This window comes from Chiloscyllium punctatum, chromosome 34, assembly GCF_047496795.1.
Source record: "Chiloscyllium punctatum isolate Juve2018m chromosome 34, sChiPun1.3, whole genome shotgun sequence".
In the NCBI taxonomy this organism is placed as follows: domain Eukaryota; kingdom Metazoa; phylum Chordata; class Chondrichthyes; order Orectolobiformes; family Hemiscylliidae; genus Chiloscyllium; species Chiloscyllium punctatum.
Window position 1 is genome coordinate 54,134,543 of NC_092772.1, and position 25,445 is coordinate 54,159,987.

Sequence of the window (25,445 nt, forward strand, 5' to 3'; positions counted from 1 at the left end):
GTATAAAAGATACTTATATTTATAAACAAGGCATTTTTAATCACAAATATATTCAGGTGAGCACTGCCTTTTACACAAATGATATGCCAATGTGAAAAAAGTCTTGATCTCCCCATAGAAAAATCTCTCCCCAAAGACCAAATCAGGATGGTGGACCTTTCAATATTGTCTGAAAACTGCGAGGTTCTAAATAAACATTGTTCCATTTGCCAGCATTTGGTCCATACTCAACTCTTCCTATTCATATACCCATCCAGATACCTTTTAAATGTAATCGTACCAGCCTGCACCACTTCCTCGAGATGCTCTTTCCATACATGCATATCCCTCTGAGAGAAAAAGTTGCCCCTGAGATCCCTTTTAAATCTTTCCCCTCTCACCTTTTGGACTCCCTCATCCAGGGGAAAAGACCTGTCTATTTACCGAATCAATACCAGCCATGATTTTATAAACCTCTAAGGTCACTCCTCAACCTCCGACATTCCAGGGAAAATTGCCCCAGTCAATTCAACCTCTCCCTAAAGCTTAAACCATGACAATATCCTTGTAATGTTTTCTGAACCCTTTCAGGTTACACAACATATTTCTTATAGCAGTCAGGCCAGAACTAATTGCAGCATTCCAAAAGTGGCCGAACCAATGTCCCGTACAGCCGACTCCTACACTCAATGCACTGACCAACAAAGGCAAGTGTACTACCATCTTCTTCATCACCCTGTATATCTGTGACTCTGCTTTCAAGGAACTATGAACCTGCACTCCAAAGTTTCTTTGTTCAACAACACTCCCCAGGAGCTTTCCATTAAGTGTATAAGTCCTGCCCTGATTTGCCTTTCAAAAATACAGCACCTCACATTTACCTACATTAAACTCCATCCGCCACTCCTCGCCCTATTGGCCCGTCTAAAGATCCAGTTGTGCTCTGAGGTAACCTTTTTCACTGTCCTCTACACCTCTAATTTTGGTACCATCTGCAAACTTACTAACTGTACCTCCCACGTTCAGACCAAAATCATTTGCATAAATAATGAGAAGCAGTGGACCCAGACCAGATCCCTGTGGCAAGCCAATGGTTACAGGCCTCCAGTCTGAAAAACAACCTTCCACACCATCCTCTGCCTTCTACCTTTGAGCCAGTTCTGTATCCAAACACCTTGTTCTACCTCTATTGTGTACGATCTAATCTTGCCACTTCTTATTGGATTACTTTGGCCTTCACTTCTTTTTCTCATTCTCTCCTCAATTGATTTTGCATTTCCTCTGTTCCTTTCCTCCTTCACAGGCACATAGGAGCCAGAGTAAGCCATTCACTCCCATCAGCCTGGTCCGTCACTGAATATGATTGTGGCGGATTAGACACTCAAGTGCCTTTTACTCACACGGTTTCATTATCACTTTACACAATTAATTTGAAAAATTATCAACATGTGCTTGAAATATACTCAAACCTGAGCTTCCATGGCTAGCGTGGGGAGAGAATTCAAAAATTGACAGCCTTTATGAAAAAGAAATTCTCATTTCAATACATTGAGTGTTTATGGAACTAATACGCTGGTATTCCTCATAGTGAGCAATTGGCCAACTGGGGAACAAAAAATCAGAACCTTGAAATTTTTGATTGAGAAATGCAGAGTAGGTGAGGGGTAGAAGGAACTGTAAGAAAAATAGCAACATGACAAACACCAAAGGCAATTTGAATTAGTTTGGGATTCTTTCCTGACCATTCAAATCTCCCTGAAACTGTTTACTACATTGTGTGGTTTTGTAGTTTAAGCTATAATCACTAAAAATATAGGAGAGTATTGTTAAGCTTTCACTAAAAAAGTGAAGCCACTGCACTCAGCACCTGTAAACTTAGATCAGTGGCTAAAAGCAAGATATATTTGATTCCTTTTAATAATCGAATTGTTTTATCAAATACCTTTCTTCAGATCAGTAAAGGAAAGCAAGATTTTGAATACATTGATGCAAAGGATGAATCTAAATCAAATTGGATGAGGTAAGGGAAGACTGATATAATATTGCCAGAACTTGGCTCGCAGCCCATTTCCCCTACCCTGAAGCATCACATATAATAACTGTTATGATCTTATGTTATGTTATTACTGGTCAAGTAATTACTGGTCAGACTGACATCCGGCTTGGTAGGTTATATTTTGTCTTGGTTTTAGCAAGATGGTCTCTCACTGAAACATAAGCACACAATATTGCAGATTTGGTTTTAATAATAAAAGTAAAATTTATGAATCAGAATAAATGATGATAAAATAAAATAAACTAATGCTTTTACATATGTCACAACTTCTAAAATGTCGAACACAGTGAAAGTATAATCTCACTGAATGCAAAACACCAACAAATCCCCAAAAAAAACCCTTGACAGTACTGAAAAACATCTTTTGTGCAGTGCTCAAACCAAAGAAAAGTCTCCTAATGTCTCAATATGCTTAATTTATCTGTGACTTTGACTCTAAGTCTGGAAAAAGCTGATAATCTTTTTTTACAGTCTTCTCTCCTTCTCTATTATTCTGTTTTGCACAACCATCTTCAGCCAAGGACTTATGACTGGAGATTGACCCGTGGTTGAATTATCAAAACCTTCAGACACACAGAATGTTATCCATTCAGAATCCAATCTTGGAATAAATGATGTTGAAACTATGTATAAATAATGCAATGAACATCACAAAATTTATCTGTATCTACAGAGGGGTTGCAACACAAAGGGACTTGAGGTACTTGGACACAAAACACAGAAATCTGGCCCATACTTCAAAGGGGTTGGAGCATCAGATTAGGGAAGTATTACTTCACCTGTTCAAGGTGCTGATGAGACTGCACCTGGAGGAGTGTGAGCAGTCTTGGATCCCTTACTTAAGAGAGTGTGTAATTTCATTGGAAGCAATTTAACAAAGGTTCACGAGGGTGATCCCTGGCATGGAGGGATTGTCTCATGAGCAAAGGCTAAACAGATTGTGACTCTACTCACTGAGGTTTAGAAGAAAGAGAGGTGATCTAATTGAAATGTAGAGACTTCTTAAGGGACGTGACAAGATAAATGCTGAGAGGATGTTTCTCCTCATGGGAGAGTCTCGAATCAGAGGGCACAGTCTCAGAATAAAGGGATGTGAAATGTAAGAGTGAAATAAGCAGGAATTTCTTCTCTCAGAGGGTTATGGATGCAAATACCTTTGAACCTTGACCCAATCTGAACATCTGTGGTTGGTAAGTTACTTGAGAAGATTCTGAGAGGTAAGATGTACATGCCTTTGAAAAGACAGGGTTTGATTAGGAATAGTCAGCATGCTTTTATGCATGGGAGGTCATGCCTCACAATTTGTTAAGAGTTTTTTGATGAACTGACCCGTAATGGTCTATATAGATTTCAGTAAAGACCTTGATAAGGTTCTTAGGAGAAAGTGAGGACTGCAGATGCTGGAGATCAGAGTCAAGAGTGTGGTGCTAAAAAGCACAGCAGGCCAGGCAATATCCAAGGAGCAGGAGAATCAAAGTTTCGGGCATACGCCCTCGTTCCTGATGAAGGGCTGACTCCATATTCTCTGAAAATGGAGTCATTGGTAGAGACAGCAGGGAAGAAAGCTTTTGGCACGTTGGCCTTCATCAGTCAGCACATTGGGTATAGAAGTTGGGAAGTTATGTTGTACAGTGCTTGGAGTATTGTGCTTGGAGTTTTGTTCACTTTGCTGCCAGGAGGATATTATTAAATGGAAAGAGTGCAGAAGACATTTACAAGGATGTTGCTGGGATTCAAGGGTCTGAGTTACGGGGAGAGGTTGGGCAAGCGAGGATGCTTTTCTTTAGAGCGTAGGAGACTGAGGGGGGTTCTTACAGAAGTGTACAAGATCATGAGAGGCATGGATAGGGTGAATGTATTCAATCTTTTTCCCAGGGTTGGGGAATTGAGGACTAAAGGGCATCAGTTAAAGGTTAGAGGGGAAAGAATAAAAGGTAACCTGAGGGGCATCGACTTTACACAGTTGGTGGTACGCATGTTAATGAGTTGCTAGCAGAGGTGGTTGAGGCGGGTACATTAACAGCATTTAAAAGGCATTTGGACAAATACCTGGATAGGAAATGGTTAGAGGGATATGGGCCAAGTGCAGGAAAATGGGATTAGCATGGGTGGACATTTTGGTCAGCATGAACCAGTTTGGGCCAAAGGGTCTGTCTCCATGCTGTAGGATAATGACTCTGTGACTCTACCTTAGACTCTAAGCTGTCTAGCAAACGTTTTGGTCCAAACATTTTCCAGAAGACGAATTGTAGACTGGGCAACCCATATTTACAAATCTACCCTTTCTTCTATTTATGGATTAGATTCCCTACAGCGTGGAAACAGGCCATTCGGCCCAATCAGTCCACACCGACCCTTCGAGCAGTAACTCACCCAGACCCATTCCCCTACCCAACATTTATACCTGAGTAATGCACCAAACACTATGGGCAATTTAGCATGGCCAATTCACCTGATCTGCATTTCGTTGGACCGTGGGAGGCAACCGGAGCACCCGGAGGAAACCCACACAGACTCGGGAGAATGTGCAAACTCCACACAGACATTAACCCGAGGTGGGAATTGAACCTCAATCCCTCGTGGTGTGAGGCAGCAGTGAGGCCACTGTGCCGCCCTTCTAAAATCCCTCCCCATCTCCTTTGAAATGTTGACAAAACTATCTTGTACAGTATGCATAGCATGCATTGTAATTTTGTAATGAATGCCCTGTCATTCTGACACATTTTTGTTCTGCTTCTCAATCTGTGTTCATGCAACAATTTGAACTGACTTTTGGTCAGTTAAGTATTAACTTGTTATTTTCCAGATTTGTTAACTGTGCCAGAAAGGAAGAGGAGCAGAACCTTGTAGCCTTTCAGCACCATGGCAAAATTTATTACAGAACCTGCAAGCGTGTTCCTCCTCGGTGCGAGCTGCTGGTCTGGTATGGTGATGAATATGGCAAAGAACTTGGAATCAAATGGACAGCAATGTGGATGATGAAACAAAATCCAAAAGGTAAGGATTCTGTCCAAAATTGAGAACTTAACAAACAGAAATGGCTAATTTTATTTCAATATCAACATTGTTTGATAAAGTGCCACGTTAGTTGAATTGAAATCCTTGTGAAGAAGGAGTGGCAGCATGAACATAAAATAGGTTTAAGAATCAGGAAATAAAGTATAATTCTGAATGGAATATCTGTTATTTAAATGGTTATAATCTGGTTCATTCCAGTACTGGGCCTCCTGCTGATTCCACTATATGTTAAGGACCTGTTTTGGGATACATGAGTGTTTGCAGCTGACAAACCTTGAAAATATGGTAAATAGTGAAGAGGAGCGTGGAGGACCACAGGAAAATGCAGATAGACGTACAGTGGGAAGACACAGCAGATGAAATTCAGCTCAGAGTAGTGTGAGGAGTGATAATGTAAATTCAATGGCATTGAATAAAATGTTCATGCATGAAGAGGAATCTGGAGATTCACATAACTCAGAAAGGCATTTAATACATCGATAAGGACTTACTGACATGACACAAATGCATATTGAGAAACCTTTATAAATGGCCCTTTTGACTTCAGATGGAATACTATTTCAAATTCTTGGCATCTCAATTTGGAAAAAGTGAGAATGTGCTGAGGCATGTTCAGTAGAGATTTACCAGAACAGATTCAAAATGAGAGACTTCAGTTGTGTAATGTTCAAATGGAAGGCGTGAATGTTTTCCATGTTGTGCCTTGAAGGTTTCAGAGATATTCATTAAAGATGTTTAACTTATTTGATTTTGTGATAAAGCAGCTATGGATAGAATATATTAACTGGTTTAAAAAAAGTTCACCAGAGAACACAGATAATTGACTGTTTGATCTTTGTGTTTATCATAGAGCACAAAGAGTGATGAAGATTAGGTTCAGTTAAATTATGTTTACACTGCAAAAGGTCCTCTCTGGACTGGAGGTCTGGTGGTATTGTTCCTCATTTCTTCTTGGTCGGAGTTGGGCTGTGGCTGTTGTGGCTGTGCAGAACATTGGTTAGACCACTTTTGGAATGCTGCGTGCAATTCTGGTATCCTTCCTATTGGAAGGATATTGTGAAACTTGAAACAATTCAGAAAAAAATTATAAGGATGTTGCCAGGATTGGATGATTTAAGCTACAGGGAGAGGCTGAATTGGCTGGGGCTGTTTTCCCGGGAGTTTCGGAGGCTGAGGGGTGACCTTATAGAGGTTTATAAAATCATGAGGGGCATGGATAGGGTAAATAGGCAAAGTCTTTTCCCTGGAGTGGGGGAGTCCAGCATTAGTGGACATAGGTTTAGGGTGAGAGGGGAAAAGTATAAAAGAGACCTAACGGGCAACGTTTTCACACAGGGTGGTACATGTATGGAATGAGATGCCAGAGGAGGTGGTGGAGGCTGGTACAATTACAGCATTTAAAAGGCATCTGGATGGGTATATGAATAGCAAGGGTTTGGAGGGATATCGGCCGGTTGCTGGCAGGTGGAACTAGATTGAGTTGGGATATCTGGTCAGCATGGACGGGTTGGACCGAAGGGTCTGTTTCTGTGCTGTACGTCTCTATGACTTTATTCCCTTTCCTGATTCCCCTAGAGAACGACATGTTGATGTGTCAGTCCTTCTCAGGTCTTGTCATAGAATCATACAATACAGAAGAGGCTGTTCAGCCTATCAAGTCTGTGCTAACAAATCAACTCTCAATTTATACTAGTCCCACTTTGCAGCACAGGGCCCTTTGCCTTGACTGTTGTGACACTCCAAGTGCTTATCCAAGTACTTTTTAAAGGTTGTGAGGTTTTTCGCCTCAATTATCCACCCAGACAGTGCATTCCAGAGCCCCACCACTCACTGGGTAAAAAAATGTTTTTCTGAAATCTCCTCAAAACTTTCTGCCTTTCACCTTTACAATGTGGGCCCTTCTTATTGACTCTGTTGTTGTCTCTGAGTCGCAAACTGTTTACACATTGAAGTAGGTACTGAATTCAGGAACTGTTTCCTTAAAATCATCCTGATACTTCCAAGTGAAGAAAGAAAGGCAATCTTGGCAGAGGGTTAGATGTATTTGAGATGTCCCAAATTTATTTAGACCTGAAATATAGCCATTTGAAGCATACTGACTTTCATAGAGTCATAGAGATGTACAGCATGGAAACAGACCCTTCGGTCCAACTGTCCATGCCGACCAGATATCCCAACCCAATATAGTCCCACCCGCCAGCACCCGGCCCTTTCCCCTCCAAACCCTTCCTATTCATATACCCATCCAAATGCCTCTTAAATGTTGCAATTGTACCGACCTCCACCACTTCCTCTGGCAGCCCATTCCATACACGTACCACCCTCCATGTGAAAACGTTGCCCCTTAGGCCTCTTTTATGTCTTTCTCCTCTCACCCTAAACCTATGCCCTTTAGTTCTGGACTCCCCGACCCCACCTATTTGTCCATTTGCCCAATCCATGTCCCTCATAATTTTGTAAACCTCTATAAAGTCACCCCTCAGCCTCCGACGCTCCAGGGAAAACAGTCTGTTCAGCCTCTCCCTATAGTTCAAATGCTCCAACCCTGGCAACATCCTTGTAAATCTTTTCTGAACCCTTTCAGAACACTTCAGTTTCCACACAGCAAACTTTCAGCAGTAGCAATGAGATAACTGATCTGATCATCTGACTGGGTGATGTTGCTCAGTGGATAAATATTGGCCACAACACTGTCAAAACATCCTGTTCTTCTTCACTTGGAGCCATGTGATTGTTGTCTGCCTTAACACACGGGCAGGGACCTGTTTTGAAAGATGGTACCTCTGAAAGTGCTGCCCTCCAAGTGCACTGGTGCAGTGTTTGTCTGGGTTATAAGCACACATCTCGAGAGCTGGACATGAACCCACAAACTTGGCTCAGAAACCAGAATGCTATGTCATGACTCAAAGCTGGTAAAGATTGTCTGAAAATTCAAAAATACCAACCCTTCCACCACAGCTCATTGTTGAATTCAGCTTCCAAAAGAAGCTTCGAAATGTTTCATTTACACTGACAACTTTCTTTCATTCTCTTTCAGGAGGAGAGGAAGATGAGTGTTATCCTTGCCCTCACTGCAAAGTTGCATTTACCACTGCCAGTTTTCTTCAGAAGCATATCAGAAGACATCCTGAATCATGTGGAAAGGAGTCTACTCCTTTCAATAAAAGTGATCGTATGCATCAACAAAATCAGGAGGGATTATTTACAGAATCCATCCAGAATAGAGAATTTACTAAATCAGATGAAAACCATCTGCAGCAAGAAATCCACAAAGAAGAACAACTGCACACATGTACTGACCATGGTAAGAGTTTCCCATTGTCTGGGATCTACCAGCGAACCCATTTGGGTGAGAGGGTACATAAATGTCCTGACTGTGGAAAGAGTTTCACACGATCTGATAGCCTCCATTGTCACCAGCGGACCCACACAGGAGAGAGGCCGTATAAATGTACTGACTGTGGAAAGAGTTTCACACAGGCTCGGAACCTCCATTATCACCAGCGGACCCACACAGGAAAGAGGCCATATAAATGTACTGACTGTGGAAAGAGTTTCACACTATCTCATAGCCTCCATTGTCACCAGCGGACCCACACAGGAGAGAGGCCATATAAATGTACTGACTGTGGAAAGAGTTTCACACGATCTGATAACCTCCATTGTCACCAGCGGACCCACACAGGAGAGAGGCCATATAAATGTACTGACTGTGGAAAGAGTTTCACACTATCTCATAGCCTCCATTGTCACCAGCGGACCCACACAGGAGAGAGGCCGTATAAATGTACTGACTGTGGAAAGAGTTTCACACTATCTCATAACCTCCATGTTCACCAGCGGACCCACACAGGAGAGAGGCCATATAAATGTACTGACTGTGGAAAGAGTTTCACACGGTCTGGGGACCTCCATGTTCACCAGCGGACCCACACAGGAGAGAGGCCATATAAATGTCCTGACTGTGGAAAGAGTTTCACACAGGCTGGACATCTCCATTGTCACCAGCGGACCCACACAGGAGAGAGGCCGTATAAATGTCCTGACTGTGGAAAGAGTTTCACACAGGCTCGGAACCTCCGTTGTCACCAGCGGACCCACACAGGACAGAGGCTGTATAAATGTCCTGACTGTGGGGAGACTTTTGTTTATCTCTATCAGTTGAAAGCTCACACTTGTTTTAAAACCTGCCAACATTGTGGAAACGACTTTAAAGACTCAGCAGCTTTTAAAGTTCACCTGAGAAACTGTTTTGAAACCTGATATAGTAAATGATAAATAATTTGCTGTTTTACTCACTTTTAATATTTATTTCTGTTTTAACTGATTAAAGTGATTAAAGAGTGTGTTTCATCTTTGTCCCATCGACTGGTTCATTACAGTGACAGTGAAAGGTCACTGTGATTATTATTTTGTTGCTGTTTGGTTGCATTGGTGACTGAAAATATAACCACTTTACTGTTGCCAATCCCCACATGAACCTTCCCCTTGGACTGTATGCCTGAGACAAAAGGCAGTTGCAATTGTACTTAATCTCCTACATGTGTATTCTGCCATATGCAGACAAGTTTGAATTTTATTACACTTTCTGTCATTTGGAAGTGGTGATGTTTTATGACATACTCTTAAGAATTTTTGAAATAAAGTGTATTGTTGGAAAAAATACAATAAAAGTGTTCTTTTTCATTTGTGGGAAATTTGTTCTTCTGTGGGAGTATTTTGGGTGAGGATAAAGTCTAATTCCTTCCTTTCATCCATTCTCCTTGCCGACCTTTTTTTTCCTGGTCCTGTCCTCTTCCCTGATTCCCATCCTTTTTTCCATTCCGACTTGCCATCAAATGCCTTATCCACCCATTAACCTATCAGCATTTCTGTGTCTCAACAGAATTTTGAGATTTGGACACCTCCTCATACAACTAGATCCTACCACACTCGTGTGGGTTTAATATACTGCCCATTACTCTGGGTGGGATGAACAATTTAAAGGTATTAGTCTTGCTAACACTCAACATTGTGGAGACCTGCCTCTCAGCTAACTGAGGGAAACCCACCCCCCCCCCGCCCCCAAACCACAATTCCAGAGCTGAGAAGGGTGTGTTGGGTCCAGGTGTGAAATAGACAATAGGTGCAGGAGTAGGACATTCTGCCTTTTGAGCCTGCACCACCATTCAATATGATCATGACTGATCATCCTTAATCAGTATCCTGTTCCTGCCTTATCTCCAGAACGCTTGATTCCACTATCCTTGAGAGCTCTATCCAACTCTTTCTTAAATGAATCCAGAGACTGGGCCTCCACTGCCCTTTGAGGCAGAGCATTCCACACAGCCACCACTCTCTGGGTGAAGAAGTTTCTCCTCATCTCTGTCCTAATTGGTCTAACCCGTATTTTTAAGCTGTGTCTTCTGGTTCGGCATTCACCCATCGGCAGAAACATGTTTACTGCCTCCAGAGTGTCCAATTCTTTAATAATCTTATATGTCTCAATCAGATCCCCTCTCAGTCTTCTAAACGCAAGGGTATACAAGCCCAGTCGCTCCAGTCTTTCAGCGTAAGGTAATCCCGCCATTCCAGAAATTGACCTCGTGAACCTACGCTGCACTCCCTCAATAGCCAGAATGTCTTTCCTCAAATTTGGAGACCAGAACTGCACACAGTACTCCAGGTGTGGTCTCACCAGGGCCCTGTACAGCTGCAGAAGCACCTCTTTGCTTCTATACTCAATCCCCCTTGTTATGAAGGCCAGCATGCTATTAGCCTTCTTCACTACCTGCTGTACCTGCATGCTTGCCTTCATTGACTGGTGTACAAGAACACCCAGATCTCTTTGTACTGCCCCTTTACCTAAATTGATTCCATTTTGGTAGCAATCTGCCTTCCTGTTCTTGCCACTAAAGTGGATAACCATACATTTATCCACAATAAGCTGCATCTGCCATGCATCTGTCCACTCACCTAACCTGTCCAGGTCACCCTGTAATCTCCTAACATCCTCCTCACATTTCACCCTGCCACCCAGCTTCGTATCATCAGCAAATTTGCTAATGTTATTGCTGATACCATCTTCTATATCATTAATATATATTGTAAAAAGCTGCGGTCCCAGCACTGATCCCTGCGGTACCCCACTGGTCACTGCTTGCCATTCTGAAATGGAGCCGTTTATCACTACTCTTTGTTTCCTATCAGCCCACCAACTTTCAATCCAAGTTAGTACTTTGCCCCCAATACCATTCGCCCCAGTTTTGCTCACTATGGAGGGGTTGTTGGAAGTGGCAGCATGTGACAATCACAGCCGCCTTGCTGAACATATACACAGCTTTGAGCTCATCTTAGAATGCATCTTGAAATTAGTTCTCTTTTAGAAATCTCTGTTTATGAACAGTGACTTTTAAAAAAATGCCATAGTTTGTTGTTTGATCTTTTATTGTTCTGCAAAGTATCCATGTCACTCTGAGGATCAATGGTCAGCACAACATCGTGGGCTGAAGGGCCTGTTCTGTGCTGTTCTATGTTCTATTTCCTGATGTTTTGCAATCATATTAGGAAGTGGTTTCCTAGCAAATTGATGATTTTCTATTGATTTTAAACTTTCAAGCACCATTGTAATTTAAAGGATGCACTATTTAATGTAAAGATTGAATTTATAATTGTAAACTCATGTGTGTCGGGGTCAGAGTCAGGGTTCAATGACGAATTTATTACACAAGGAAATACCGGAGCTACAGGGAGAGAAAGACACCAACAGCACAGTGGACATCTATGATTCTTCTCTCAACCTGGAGCACATGTCAAGACACTTTTATATATTTTGTGATACAATAGGTCAGTGATAAGGTTATTGACTTTGTAACATGGTTTGTTTATGGTAAACATTGCAGAATCATTGGTACTTTTGATGCAGTCATTCTCAGTTCCAGTGCGGTAGCTGTCAGTTTCAGCACAGACATTGTCAGTTTCAATATCAGCATGGAAATCCATTGCTGTAGTAATGAGCGCTAATCGCTCTTCCTGAGAACGACAATTACTGCAGCCCTGGCTATTATCACCCTGTATTGAGTCCGTATGAAGCTATTAGCATTTCTATCAAAGATGTTGGCTGGACCCAGACACTTTGGTGGGCAGTGTACGCTACTCGTATATTCTCCCCCACCCGCCTTAAATTAATCAACTGGGTTGTGCGTGCATTGTGCTGGCATTCTGGTGACCCCAGGCAGTATCTGTTTTGCCCTGCTGTCTCTCTCCACATTGTGGCTTGGTGGCCACCTTGTGTGTCACCTGGCCAACGTATGGTTCAGCTGCCATTTTGTGTGTCCGTGTGCCTAGTATCACCCTGCCCCATGCCATCTCCCACTGCCCCCCACACCCCCACCCCTTTGTGGTCAAGGAGGCAATTTTGGAGATCTCCCACAGACCACCCAATTTGAATGTACAGAGAAGCTCCTCCTCCCAAACGGTATCATGGAGTGCCAATTTCATTGGGGACTCTTCCGTGGTGATACTCGCTGCTGGTACAGTTCTTGTCAGTCACACCTTACAGCAGAGCTTGAAACACCCGAGGCCCACACAGAATACCAGCATGAGTGCAATGAGGAGAACTATCCCGTGTGCCAAATAGGGTCCCCAAGATTTACCTAGCAAACAATTTAGCCTGTAATTGTAGCTCCTTGTCGAAAACTGTCTAGCTGCTCTCAGATATTCTTGATGGCTTCTGTAATATTATGAGAGGCATCAATAACATGGGTAATACAATTGTCACCAATAATTGTTCAAACTCCCCCTTGCTGTGCTGATTCATAGTCCACCACGTAATGTGTCTGTTGTGTGTGTAGAGTCTGAGTTCAGCCAGCTCTGGGTTAATTGCTTCCAGAGATTTTGAGGTACTGTTGCCTAGGGTAGTCAGACCATATACAAGATAATTTCAGATTTTAACACAGAGGAGCCGTGCTGACCACCCTGCCACCCCCCCCCCCCCCCACCCCCCACCACCCCCCAAAATATAGAGATCCCAAGAATCCATATCCCAAAGTGGTGAGGGCCTACAAGTTAGTACAGAACTCCTGACTAATGGAGTGGGTCACTATCATTATCAGAACATGTCCCCCTCTGGGGTTTGGTACAGTGAGGGGTGAATTGTCCCTACTGCGAACAGGTTTGGGAGGTCTGCGGTGTCTGTCGCGTAAGTCACCTTAAATCCCTTTGCTGTTCTGTAACATATATTGTCTCGTACTTCCATTTGTCTGTCCCCCCATGTCACCCCCGATCCTCTGTGTGTTCCCCCTTATTGGTGTGAGAAGTGGCTCTCACTCTTCAATAATTTCAGTCTGAGTCAAATTCCGAAGCAGGTATTTATTAAAACATTCTTATAAGAATGGGTGACGAGTAGGCACACCCGATTAACATGTTACATCGCAAGTTATACAGTTCAACTGAATCTCTCGGTACTCCTCTTTTACCTTATTGGCTTAGCCTGCAAAGCGTCAAACCTATCATAAGCTACCCACTTCACTCCTCCTCTGTTTACTTCTCCCACTACTCTTAGCCTGTCACCCCTGACTCTTGTGTGTTTCTTGCCTTATTTGACCTTATACGTGGCAAAGTGCAAGTGTTAGCTTGACCATTTCACCACATCCCTCTGTGGTCTTTTGTTAGTGTAAGTGTTTGCTAGCTCAACATTTCTCCTCCACACTGAGCCTTACGACCTGTTTATGGTTTTGTGTACGTGTTTGCTAAGGCAACATTCCATCCACTATGGTCCACACTGAGCCCTATGACCTCTGATTGTGGTTTCTGCAGCACCGAGCCTTATGTTTTACACAAAATTTATTTTTTTACAAGCCTCTTGCAGAAGGAACACTTACATTCTTCACAAACATATTCTCCACAATACCCCCTTTTCTTTTAGGCTAATAATTGTTACCTTCTGCACAGGCCACCTTCAAGTTTGTCAGCAGCATCCCTGAGACCTCGTCTATCTTGGAAACATCTTCAAAATCACTCATCCCCTCATGGTTCAACGGGTAAAGTTCCTGTCACTGACTACCAGTTAGGGGCATTTGTTTAGTTAGGGCCATTTCAATCAGCCGCTGGGTTAGTCCCCGTGCACAAGGTAAGATGCAACACCCTATAGCAATCAGTACTCCAGCAACCACTATCAAGGAGATGACTATGGAAACCACTATACCTTTCCACTTCCCAAACCAGGATTCCAGCCACGCAGTGAGAGAACTGTCTACCCCTGAATTCTCAGCCAACTCCTCTGCTAAGGTAGTCAGCCCACGCAGAGCTAGAGTAATTGAACCATCAGGCACTGTGTTATTTGGAACAAAGGTACAAAACTGTGCAGGTTAGGGTGAATTGGCCATTCTAAATTGCCCGTAGTGTTAGGTGAGGGGTAGATATCGGGGAATTGGTCTGGGTGGGTTGCTCTTTGGAGGGACGGTGTCCACTTGTCGGGCTGAAGGGCCTGTTTCCACACTGTAAAGTAATCTAATCTAATCTAAACTCCCCCCTAACATAACGCACGCGCCCCCTTTTTCGGCTAGGATCATGTCTAAGGCCAATCTGTTCTCCCAAGCCATTCTGCTGGTTGCATCAAGCTGCTCTCCTATACCCTTGACTGCATCCCTAGTGTAGTTAATGAACCTTTGTTGATTATAGAAAATATAGTTTATCCAATCCCACATTCGTGTTAACCGTTACCCCACCAGAAGAGAGCCGACTCAAAGCCCGCTGCAATCTGGTTGCGAGCCTTGATCTCAACCGGTACCCCTCTAGGAACTCCTATAGGGTCCAGATATATATATGACCATCAAAAAAGGTATCCAATAATGATCTTTTACTCCGACCACTTTTTGTGACAACATCTTCCTTTTCAAATGCCAAGGTCAATGGGATTGCCAATTGCACAATTGCACATGTGCATCCCCAATCTTGGAGGTTAGGGTGGGTCTCAGCATTCTCCCTCCACAGATCCACTCGGGAAACTTGCAGCGCTGAGCAGTTCCCTCCCTTGTCGACTCCAGTCACTTTTTCAATATCGATACATGATTTCAGCTCACTCAAATTTCTGAACTGATTTAGACCTTTGTCTGCTAACACACGACGTGAGATTGCTGACAGTGGCCAATCACATGGAGGGGGGGGTTTAAATCTTTCTTCTCCAAGGGAGGGAACATTAGTGATAGGGTAGTACAATTCCCATTATTCCACGCAGTCTTATCCTGACAGAGGGCGATCATACATTCCCTGCCGTGCCTGTCTTGCTGTCACCTGGGTGGAAAGGGAACGACTTGGGCCACTGACCTATCAGCGGCACATATACAGCAATTGCTTTTGTTCAGACTTTTCACAGTGTACTTTACCCATCCAAGCCAGGCATTTGAATCCCTGTAACCAATTTCTATTTCGATGGTCTGTTTTAAGTCCTTTATCTCTATAATTTGTACCACCTTAGGGTCGTGGGGAGGGGCGAAGGGATATACCTGTGACATCTGAGTGCACTTTTCATTCACTTCGACTGGCCACTTTCCTCTGCCCACCTGTATACGGAAACAACAGCCTGAGAAAACCTTCCCGTCTGCCTTCATCTCTATCCCAAATATTTCATTTAATTGGACCTGATAGGAGTCCCCTCCTCAAACCGCCTCGTGCCATGTGGTTTTCTTTATTGTTAAATATATCGGGTTACATTTTGTATGGGGACACTCAAGAGCTGGCCGGAAGGGGCGTCAGTGTATTGTGACGAGTTGATTAATCCAAGTACCATCCCCAAGGCCATCCCCATAGGACTTAATGTGTACATCTGAGTAGCTGTACTGTCTCTGATTTTCTACATCTCCACATCTCCACAATCAACTAGGCTGCAGGCATCAGTGTCTATTACTTGCGGATTAGCACTCTCAGGGACCGTTACTACCAAGATTATACTATACTATATTATACTATATATACTATACCTAAGTATGCACCTCATTCCAAAAATCGTGCTGAAGCACTGAGAGACTTAATATACAATCTTACAGAGATAATCCCGCGCTCGCGTCACCACTGTATAATCAGTTACTCAGAGTCTCTTTAGCCTGAGTTTCAATGGTTCTTTCATTGATTTGGCCATCCAGACTTCTTTCTCAACCAGAGACTCCACTGGTCCCTTAACTCTGGTGTAGTAAGTCCAACCTATCTCCCCCGTCCTTATCGCCGTTTCGGTAGTCAAAAGAGCCTAGTATGGCCCTTCCCAATCTGGTTGTAATTTAGTCTCTGTCCATGACTTCACAAGGACCCAATCTCCTGGCTGGATTGGATGAACGGCAAAATCGAGGGGTGGAGTCTGTGTGAGTAAAACCTGTCTCCTGAGAAAAGATGAAGAGGAGGCCAGGCCCAGTATACACTTTTTTAAGAACAAGTCCTTAGTCTTGGGGATCGGCAGACCCCCTGTCGTCCCCAAGTAGGGCAGCCCGAACAAGATTTCATAAGGGGACAGACCCAAATCTTTCCTTGGAGTCGTTCGCACTCGTAGGAGTGCTAGCGGCAAACATCGGGCCCAGGGGAGTCTGGTCTCTAACACCAATTTGAACAACTGTCTTTTAAGAGTTTGGTTCATCCTCTCGACTCGCCCTGAAGACAGAGGGTGCCAAGGGGTGTGAAAATCCCAGGAGATTTCCAAGCTTTGCATTATTCTGTGGAGCACCTTAGAGGTGAAGTGGCTCCCCTGGTCTGAGTCTATACGCTCCACTATCCCATACTGCTCAAGAATGATCTTAGACACCCTACTTGCTGTTGCTGCAGCCAGGGGGTATGCTTCCACCCAACTGGATAAATGGTCTACTATAATCAACATGTATTTTAACCATCTTCCCCAGGGCTATTCAGTGTAATCCACCTGTATGCTCTGGAATGGTCTTAGCCCAGGGTCTCTCCCACCTGGGACCTGTTTCCTTTGTACCTTTTTTATTTATCTTCTTACATGTTATACAGCCTTCACATACCTGTGTGGCAATTGTGTATATCCCTTTACATCCATATTTCCTAAGAACCAAATCACACATTGCCTGCACTCCCCAGTGACTCTCCTGATGTAGGACAGCCGTTACTTCTCGCATCAGCATCTTAGATAACATTTCCCGACCATCGGGTAGCATCCATTTCCCTTCTATCATTTTTGTAGCCCCTAGTTCCTCCAACTCCTTCTCTTCCCTAGCATGAAATAAAGGTCTCCCCGTAGGTCCCTGTATTGTTGGGTGACCTGTGGGTTCAGAGCTGCCTCCTTCGCGACTTCATCCGCCAATCTATTTCCCCTTATCTCAGGATCGTCTTCCCTCTGATGACCATTAATGTGGACTATGGCTATCTCCTTTGGCAGCAAAAGGGGTTCCAATACTTGCTGAACTCATGCCTCATGGGCCAGTTCTTTAACTCTACTGTTTACCAGTCCTCTTTCCTGCCATATTTTCCCAAACGTGTGTGCCACCCCGAAGGCATCGTTAGAATCTGGGCAGACAGTTCCTTCCTTCCCCTCTAGAGTCTTAAGAGCGCGATCTAGCGCATAGAGTTCGCAGGTCTGTGCCGATCAGTCATTGGGCAGCCGACCAGCCTCGACTACACTCCCCTCTATTCCGATCACTATCGCGCATCCATTATCTTTTGCCTACAATTACCCTGGAGGACCAATCCACAGTCTGGCCCCTGTGTGGAGAGGGACGTCTCTAAGGTCCATTCTTAGTTTAGTCTGATACTCCATAATGTCAAGGCAGTCATGTTGTAGGTCCGCAGGAAATACTTCCTCTCTCTCTCTTCCCGTTTCAGATCTGGACACTCCTGCTTAAAGTGACCTGTCTTTCCACAGGAGTGACATCCCGCCTGTGGGGATTTCCATCTTGATCCCTATCCCTGTTGACTGGACTCCCTAACAGGTCCTCCTTGTTCTCTTCCCCTACCTCTATTTTCAACATACCGCCAGCCATCACTCTGGTCGCTTACTACCGGTTCGACTCTTTTCTTAACTACCTCATCAACCGTGGCTACCATCATTTTCACCTTCGGTTTTTCCTTCTCATCCTCCCTCCTTACAAACACTTTCCGTGTTCCTCTCAATAATTCATCCAATGATTTCTCACTCCATCCCTCTGTTTTCTGAATTATCTTTTGGATATCTGGCCATGCCTCAGTCACAAAATGTACTTTGAGGTAGGCCCTATGCTACTGAATCCTCAGGATTCATACCCAAATACTTCCTCATTGAGTCCCGCAGCCTCAGTCAAAATGCTGAGGGAGTCTCAGCTTTCTCTTGTCGGACCTCAAACGCCTTTGTTAAATTCTGGGATTTAGGGACTGCCTGTCTGATTCCTTTTATTCTTAAGTCTTTGAGGTCCTTCATTTGGGTTTGGTCAGCTGCCTCGTTGTTCCCCCAGCCTGGGTCTGTATTGGGAAACTTCTGTTCAGCCGTCAGAACTCCCTCCCCAGGGGGGTGTTCTCATTCCCACAACCTCATAGCTGCTCTTCTGATCATCCCTCTCTCTTCCCCAGGGAAGGGAATATTTAAAATGGACATCAACTCCCGTCCAAGTGTATAGTGTGAGTGGTACCTAGAAATTGATCTACTTGCTCAGATAGACCCACAGGATCTTCAATAAGAAGTTTCATCTCCTTCTTAAAGGTCCTGACTTCGCCGCTTGTTAAAGGGGCATTTATGAAGCCAATTAATCCCTGCCCTATGGGAACTTCCCTGAGAGAGGATACATTGTCTCTTGGTGTTGTTCATTTAACTTCGGGAACAGATGTTCCTCAATATCCTTTTCTAATCGCTTTACTTCCTTTGTCAGTCCTCCTTTCAGGGCTTTTGGTTTCACAACCTTCACCTGTTCCTCATCTTCCCCCTCCCCTTGCTCGCTACCAGCCGCCACCCTTAACCCAGCGTCATCGGCTTGGAGAGCATCAGGCTCATTTTGGGAGGGGGGGAGGATCATATGGTGGGGGCAAATGGTCTAGAACGACCAAGGGGGAGGGCGTGCTGAGGGCGACTTTTCCTCCTTTCCTGTCATAGTTTTAATACTATATAAACACGCGTCTCAATTGCCCTGCCAGCAGGATGCATAGTCGGACTCCTCTTTAAAGAAAGATTGTTTTTTATTAACATATGACTTCAACAATTGACAGACCCAATCCTTGTCCGACCCATGTTTCGGCCAAAAGACCGATGGTGAATGAATACTCTCTTTGGTTCAGACAAAACAACAATATTTTATCATAGCTTTCTTATCCTTCTCCCCTCTACAAGAATTATTTTTCCAATTTTTCAACATCTGTCCTAAGGGACTTTCTGGAGGGATGTCTTCTGGCAGATTTTTACCCTTATCCCAGATGCCTCATTTTTGCTTCCTTTACCTCCCATAGTGGTCAACCTGCCAGTGTGACAGGTATCACCAAGGCACCCAGTCACCAAGGCAATTCTAACCCAAACCCCAATCAAACCTTCGGGACTCTAACTCCAATCACACCGAGGGGACTCTAACCCCAATCAAACCCAAGGGACTCTAACCCCAATCACACCGAGGGGAACATTCCTCCCAAAGGTCTTTACGGAGGGATGTTTTTCTGGGACTTCTCTATCCGTTTTCCCAGGCATCTTATTTTACTTCCCCCGAGGCTCACTGCCTCCTGTGGTGTTCAACCTGTCAGTCCCTCCATTCGACAGTTATCACACCCCCCCCAGTCACCAAGGTAATACTTAAACATCTCTTTTCTTACCTTGGTCCGTGCACGGAGTTGCCTGTCTACAGCTGTGCCTACTATTCCACGCCTGCCTTATTGTCCTGCTCTGGTTCAGAATGACTCCGCTAGGATCATCGTCAGTTGACTGGACGGAGCACCCACTGACGAAAGACACAGGGCCATTCTAAAAGGAACGGGACGTGTCTTCCCAGTGGTCGACGGTGACCACTCCGCCGGGGGTGACAGTATCCCAGACAAAACCCCCAATTGTGAGAAGTGGCTCTCACTCTTCAATAATTTCGGTCTGAGTCAAATTCCGAAGCAGGTATTTATTAAAACATTCTTATAAGAATGGGTGACGAGTAGGCACACCCGATTAACATGTTACATTGCAAGTTATACAGTTCAACTGAATCTCTCGGTACTCCTCTTTTACCTTATTGGCTTAGCATGCAAAGCGTCAAACCTATCATAAGCTACCCACTTCACTCCTCCTCTGTTTACTTCTCCCACTACTCTAAGCCTGTCGCCCCTTACTCTTGTTTGTTTCTTGCCTTATTTGGCCTTATACGTGGCAAAGTGCAAGTGTTAGCTTGACCATTTCACCACATCCCTCTGTGGTCTTTTGTTAGCGTGCATCCCTTTTCACTGCAAACGGTGTAAGTGTTTGCTAGTTCAACACTTCTCCTCCACACTGAGCCTTACGACCTGTTTATGGTTTTGTGTACGTATTTGCTAAGGCAACATTCCGTCCACTATGGTCCACACTGAGCCTTATGACCTCTGATTGTGGTTTCTGCAGCACCGAGCCTTATATTTTACACAAAATTTATTTTTTTAGAAGCCTCTTGCAGAAGGAACACTTGCATTCTTCACAAACATATTCTCCACATTGGTAAGTATTGAATGGATATGTCCATGCGTACTATTGCACTGACCACATATGAATTGTCTGCTTGCAGTCACAGGTGCAGATAAACTGTCCCCTCGTGATTGTACAGCGCTGATATGTGCACTGAATCTGGACACATGAGTCGTTTTTGGGAAACAGGACACAAACGCATCCCCGTCCCTGCCCCGTGAAACAGAGTGGGTAATTACTGGGTTTTAAATGGGTCTTCCATTCCCTAGGCTGGGGGTCCCGGGCCCATGGGCTGGTGGTCCTGTCCCACCCCACACATCTACCTGGAGTCCCTGTTTGTATTTCTCTATCTGCCCCTTACATGGCAATCCCGAGGTGTCTGCTATATACAGATCGCAAGGGGTCCACACGGGGGTGGCCATCAATAGAGATTCCACAGATCGTGCCAGTGGGTAGCAGACAGTTCGGTTCCCATACAAGCTTCGGTGGGCTTTACAGAAGAGGTTATCATCAAATCCTGACATGCTCCTGACAGTTGTGACTCTTAAACACAGTGAAATACATACAGGGATCTAAATTTTGCAGTTAACATAAAGTTAGCAGTCAAAGTCTTTGCTTTCGTCAGGAGGTGCAGTCATGCTTCTGTGTGGTTTGTTCTGTTGTGTTTTCGGTATTTCCCCACCCCCCCAGGATGACTGTCTTGTTCGCACCTGGGGAATGGTCAATGACACTAGTTTGGTCACAGGAGTCTTTAAAAGGTTTTAGCTGGGTCCAGTGCTTCTATGTGCCTTTTCCTTTACTGTCTAGGTAGGCACAGTCGTCCCCACTTATTACCATGGCGTATGGTCTATTCCATTTTGGGACAAAGCCCGGTTTGACAGGCGATGCTCGCAACAGGATGTGGACTCCTGTTGCTGGGACCTCAGGGAAGACTTTGAGTTCCTCTGCCTTGTCCTTTTTTGTCCTGTTTATCAATTACTGATTTCGGCATTCCTTTCAACTGGGCACTTAATTCTATCACATGTTGCTGAATCTTGTCTTTCAGTGGACCTACGACAGTGCCACCCGTGATTTTTGTCTCTGACAATTGCATTGCTCACCCGGGGGTCATTAATGCGTCTGGTGTTAGCCCGGTTGCCTGATTTGTGGTGGCTCTTAATCTCATTAGTCTGACTGGCAGTACTTCAGCCCATGTTCTGCCTGAGGTTTGCATAGCCTTAGTTGAAGTATTTTTGAGCATTCTATTCATTCTCTCTACCATCCCTGAGCTCTGGGGGTGATAGGGAAGGTGAAATTTTTGTCTAATGCTGAGTAATTGGCAGACAGTCTCCATGACCTTGCCTATAAAATGCATCCCTTGGTCAGAGTCAATCTGTAGGGGTACCCTCCCCACCTAGGGATTACCTCCTCCGCGAATATTCTGGCTACAGTGGCCACAGTGCAGCTGTTAGTGGGGAATGCTTCTACCCCATGGGTGAATTGGTCTATGATGAACAGGCAGCATGTTTTCCCATGGGAAGGTGGTAGTGGCACTGTAAAATCTATCTGAAGATATTCCCATGGTCCCCTAGGTCGGGCTGGTGTCCCATCTTAATTGTTATGGGTCTCCTTGGGTTATGTTGTGCACAAACCCTGCATCTACGACAATGCTTGGCCACGTCCCTTCCCATTCCCTTCCATCACCACTCTCTCCCTACCTTGCTATCATGGCCTCTCTACCTGTATGGGAGAGCCCGGGATGCAGTTCGAGCAATCCGTTCTGTATACACGCTGGTACTACCACCTTGTCTGCTTGCCTCCAGACACCATCCTCCCCCTTGACTGTCCCCCTGTACTTTCTATTGCTTTCTCTTCCTCCTATTGCTGCTAAATTTGAATGGCGTCTTTCGCTAATTCAAATAGGGCTTTCTGATCTGCTCGATCTGCTGCCTGGTTTCCTTTGAATTTTGAGTTCTCTTTTGCTGGCTCCTTTTGATTGGTTTTTGTTTTTATTAATGGGCTGTTCACTAGCACACAATATTGCCTGGCATCTTTACTGGTGTCTGGTAGGGGATTCCCCCCCCCGCAGTGGTGAACCCTCTTCTACCCCATGCCACCATGTAGTCATGGACTACACCAAAGGCATAAAGACTGTCTGTATATATATTCAAAGTTTTTCCTTTTGCTAGTTCCAGAAATTTGGTGAGTGCGACCAGATTCTGCTACCTGTGTGGACTGACTTCTATCAATCCTTCTGGATATACCTGTTTCTAACTTATCATTTACCACGGCCCATCCTGTTCAGGGCGACCCTGCTACATATTTTCATCACCCATTCACAAAGAGGGTCTCCTCTGCTGTGTCTAGGGGGGATATATTTTACTCTCCCCCGATCCTCATCCCCGTCTACATCCCCACAGTTGTGCTGTTCCCATGCGTTGAGAATTCCCTCGGCTGGGTTTCCTCCCATATCCCTAACTATTACCACAGACCAACACAGGGGTAAAAGAGCTGCCTCTCACTTTGCCCTTCTCATATTGGGGACGGTCCTCAGTTTCCCTGTGTTTAGCATCTCTACAAAGGTGTGTTTAATGTGGAGGATGACATTCCCTGTCATTACTCTGGGCTCGCTAACCCTAACGGCCCAAGCAGCACAGTCTAAGGCTGCTATATACCTGGGCAACCCAGTGACTACTGGCCCTTCTGTAGTTGAGTGGTAGGCTATGGGCCATCTCCTGTTGCCATGGTCTTGGGTGACCACTGTGGAGTAAAACCCTCCCCTCATTATTACAGTAGATGTGAAAATCCCTTCTAGGATCTGGCCGATATGGGTTTTACGCTGACTGACTGCCTCCTCCTGTTCTGGCCTCCAGGTCACAGATTTCAAGGCAGGCCTGCCTCCTTTAAGTAGTCTCTGGATTGGTTCAGCCAATTTTGTGCACTTTGGTATAAAGCTCCGACTGTGAGTTGAATGGCCCCATGACCTTTCTGAACCCCCCTGACAGTGGCAGGTCGTGGCATCTGTTGGATTACCTCCTTGCAGTCATTGGGTATTTCTTTGACTGCCTGAGATATGAGGTGTCCCAGGTATATGTCTTGTGTTTTGCCAATTTGTGCCCTTGTAGGGGTAACGTTTAACCTTGTGGTTGCCAATTCCTGCAATACTAGACATAAAGCTTCCTGGTGTCCTGACTCAGGCTCCGAGGCAATTAGGATGTCCTCTACATATTGGAGGGCAGTGCTACTCTCTGGTAAACCTACTCTCTTCAGAATGTCGCTCATCGCCCTGTGAAAAATAGTGGGGCTGTTGTGGACCCCTTATGTCAGGCGAGTCCACGTGTACTATCTGCCCCTTAACTGTAAAAGCGAATTTGTTCTGGCACTCAAGGTGTAACAGGATATTCCAGAAACCATTGGCTATGTCGAAAACAGTAAAGACCTTGTGTTCGGGGGCCAAGCCGTTTAAAATGATGGAGGGGTCTACTACAATGGGGTGTAATTTGGGGGTGACCTTATTTTGTTCTGTATAATCAATGGTGAACCTGTCGCTCCCAGCAGGCTTTATTACTGGCCACGTTGGGGAAATAGTTGTACCTGTGGTTTCTTTCAGGATTCCCTGCTTCACTCACCTTTCACTACCTCCACAACTGCCTTTTCTGCTTTGGGTTTTATTGGGTATTGCCGGTGGGGCTTGTGAGAAACGAAGCTCACTCACTTCAATAACTTCAGTCCGAGACGAGATCTGAATCAGTAGTGTCATTTATTTCACCCTTACAAGAGGGGTGTGGTGTCCACTGTCCACAAGGCAGGGACACACACACTGAATTCAACTAGTACACAACATTTATGTAATTTGTTCCTATTCCATGCTCCCATTGCTCCTCCCCTGTTTACATCTCCCACTTCTCTAAGATCGGCGCCCATTACTCTTGTTTAACTCTTGCCTTATCCAGCCTGGTCTGTGACAAAATGCTTACTTCTGGCCTCACAAGGCCATTTGACCACATCCCGCTGTAGCCCATTGTTAGGTATATCCTCCTTCACTACCATCTGTTTCCCTTACTTGTATGACCTTATGACCTCATGACTTCTTGATTGTGATTTGTTCTTGTTTTTGCAGAAGCGGGAAACAGATGCTTAGAACTACTGTTTGTACAGGCGTATCCAGCTTACCCCCTCCCCTCACAGCACGTTATCTATTTGTCTGTAACATCTACCATTGTTTGCAGATTTGCATTCTTGCATGCACATTTTAGCTAATACAAAAACAATTATGTATTTCCTTCACATAGTTTTCATTCTTGTTGACTCAGCTCTTGGCTGAAACAATTATACACTGGTGTGAGGTCATTTACCTCGCATAAGTAATTACGATTGCAGAAGTAACACTACTTTACCTATATCCCACAGGCTTATGCTCTGGTCTGGAAATCCTTATTGGGTCTATGTTAACTAGACCTGTGTCTAACTTTGCTTCTGCGAGGGCTCCAGGGACAGAGGCTCAGATGGCTCCGAATCCCCCCTTTTTGAGACTCCAGTCCCTATTAGTAGCTGTAGCCTCTTTAATAGGTTCAAGGGGACTTGTAAGTTTCCCAATCTCAGTCTTCCGAACGTCCTGTCTGGGCCAAATCAATTTCCCTTTTGCACAATTGATTCAAACATTATGATTAGATTAGATTAGATTCCCTACAGTGCAGAAACAGGCCCTTCAGCCAACCAGTCCACACTGACCCTCCGAAGAGTAACCCACCCAGACCCATTTCCCTCTGACGAATGCACCTGACACTAGGGGCAATTTAGCATGGCCAATTCATCCTGACTTGCACATCTTTGGACTGTGGG

At 44.6% G+C, this 25,445-nt stretch overlaps 1 protein-coding gene across 1 annotated transcript in view; it reads left to right on the forward strand.

Annotated features, from left to right (window-relative positions):
- LOC140458960 (uncharacterized) overlaps nt 1-9,611 on the forward strand; it is a 36,354-nt gene extending 26,743 nt beyond the window's left edge. Inside the window, exons 10-12 of the mRNA XM_072553696.1 lie at nt 1,932-1,999; nt 4,842-5,032; nt 8,091-9,611. Of these exons, the coding sequence (XP_072409797.1) occupies nt 1,932-1,999; nt 4,842-5,032; nt 8,091-9,316 (1,485 nt within the window). The 3' untranslated portion in view covers nt 9,317-9,611. The remainder of the gene's footprint in view (nt 1-1,931; nt 2,000-4,841; nt 5,033-8,090) is intronic.
- The last annotated feature ends 15,834 nt before the right edge of the window (nt 9,612-25,445 follow it).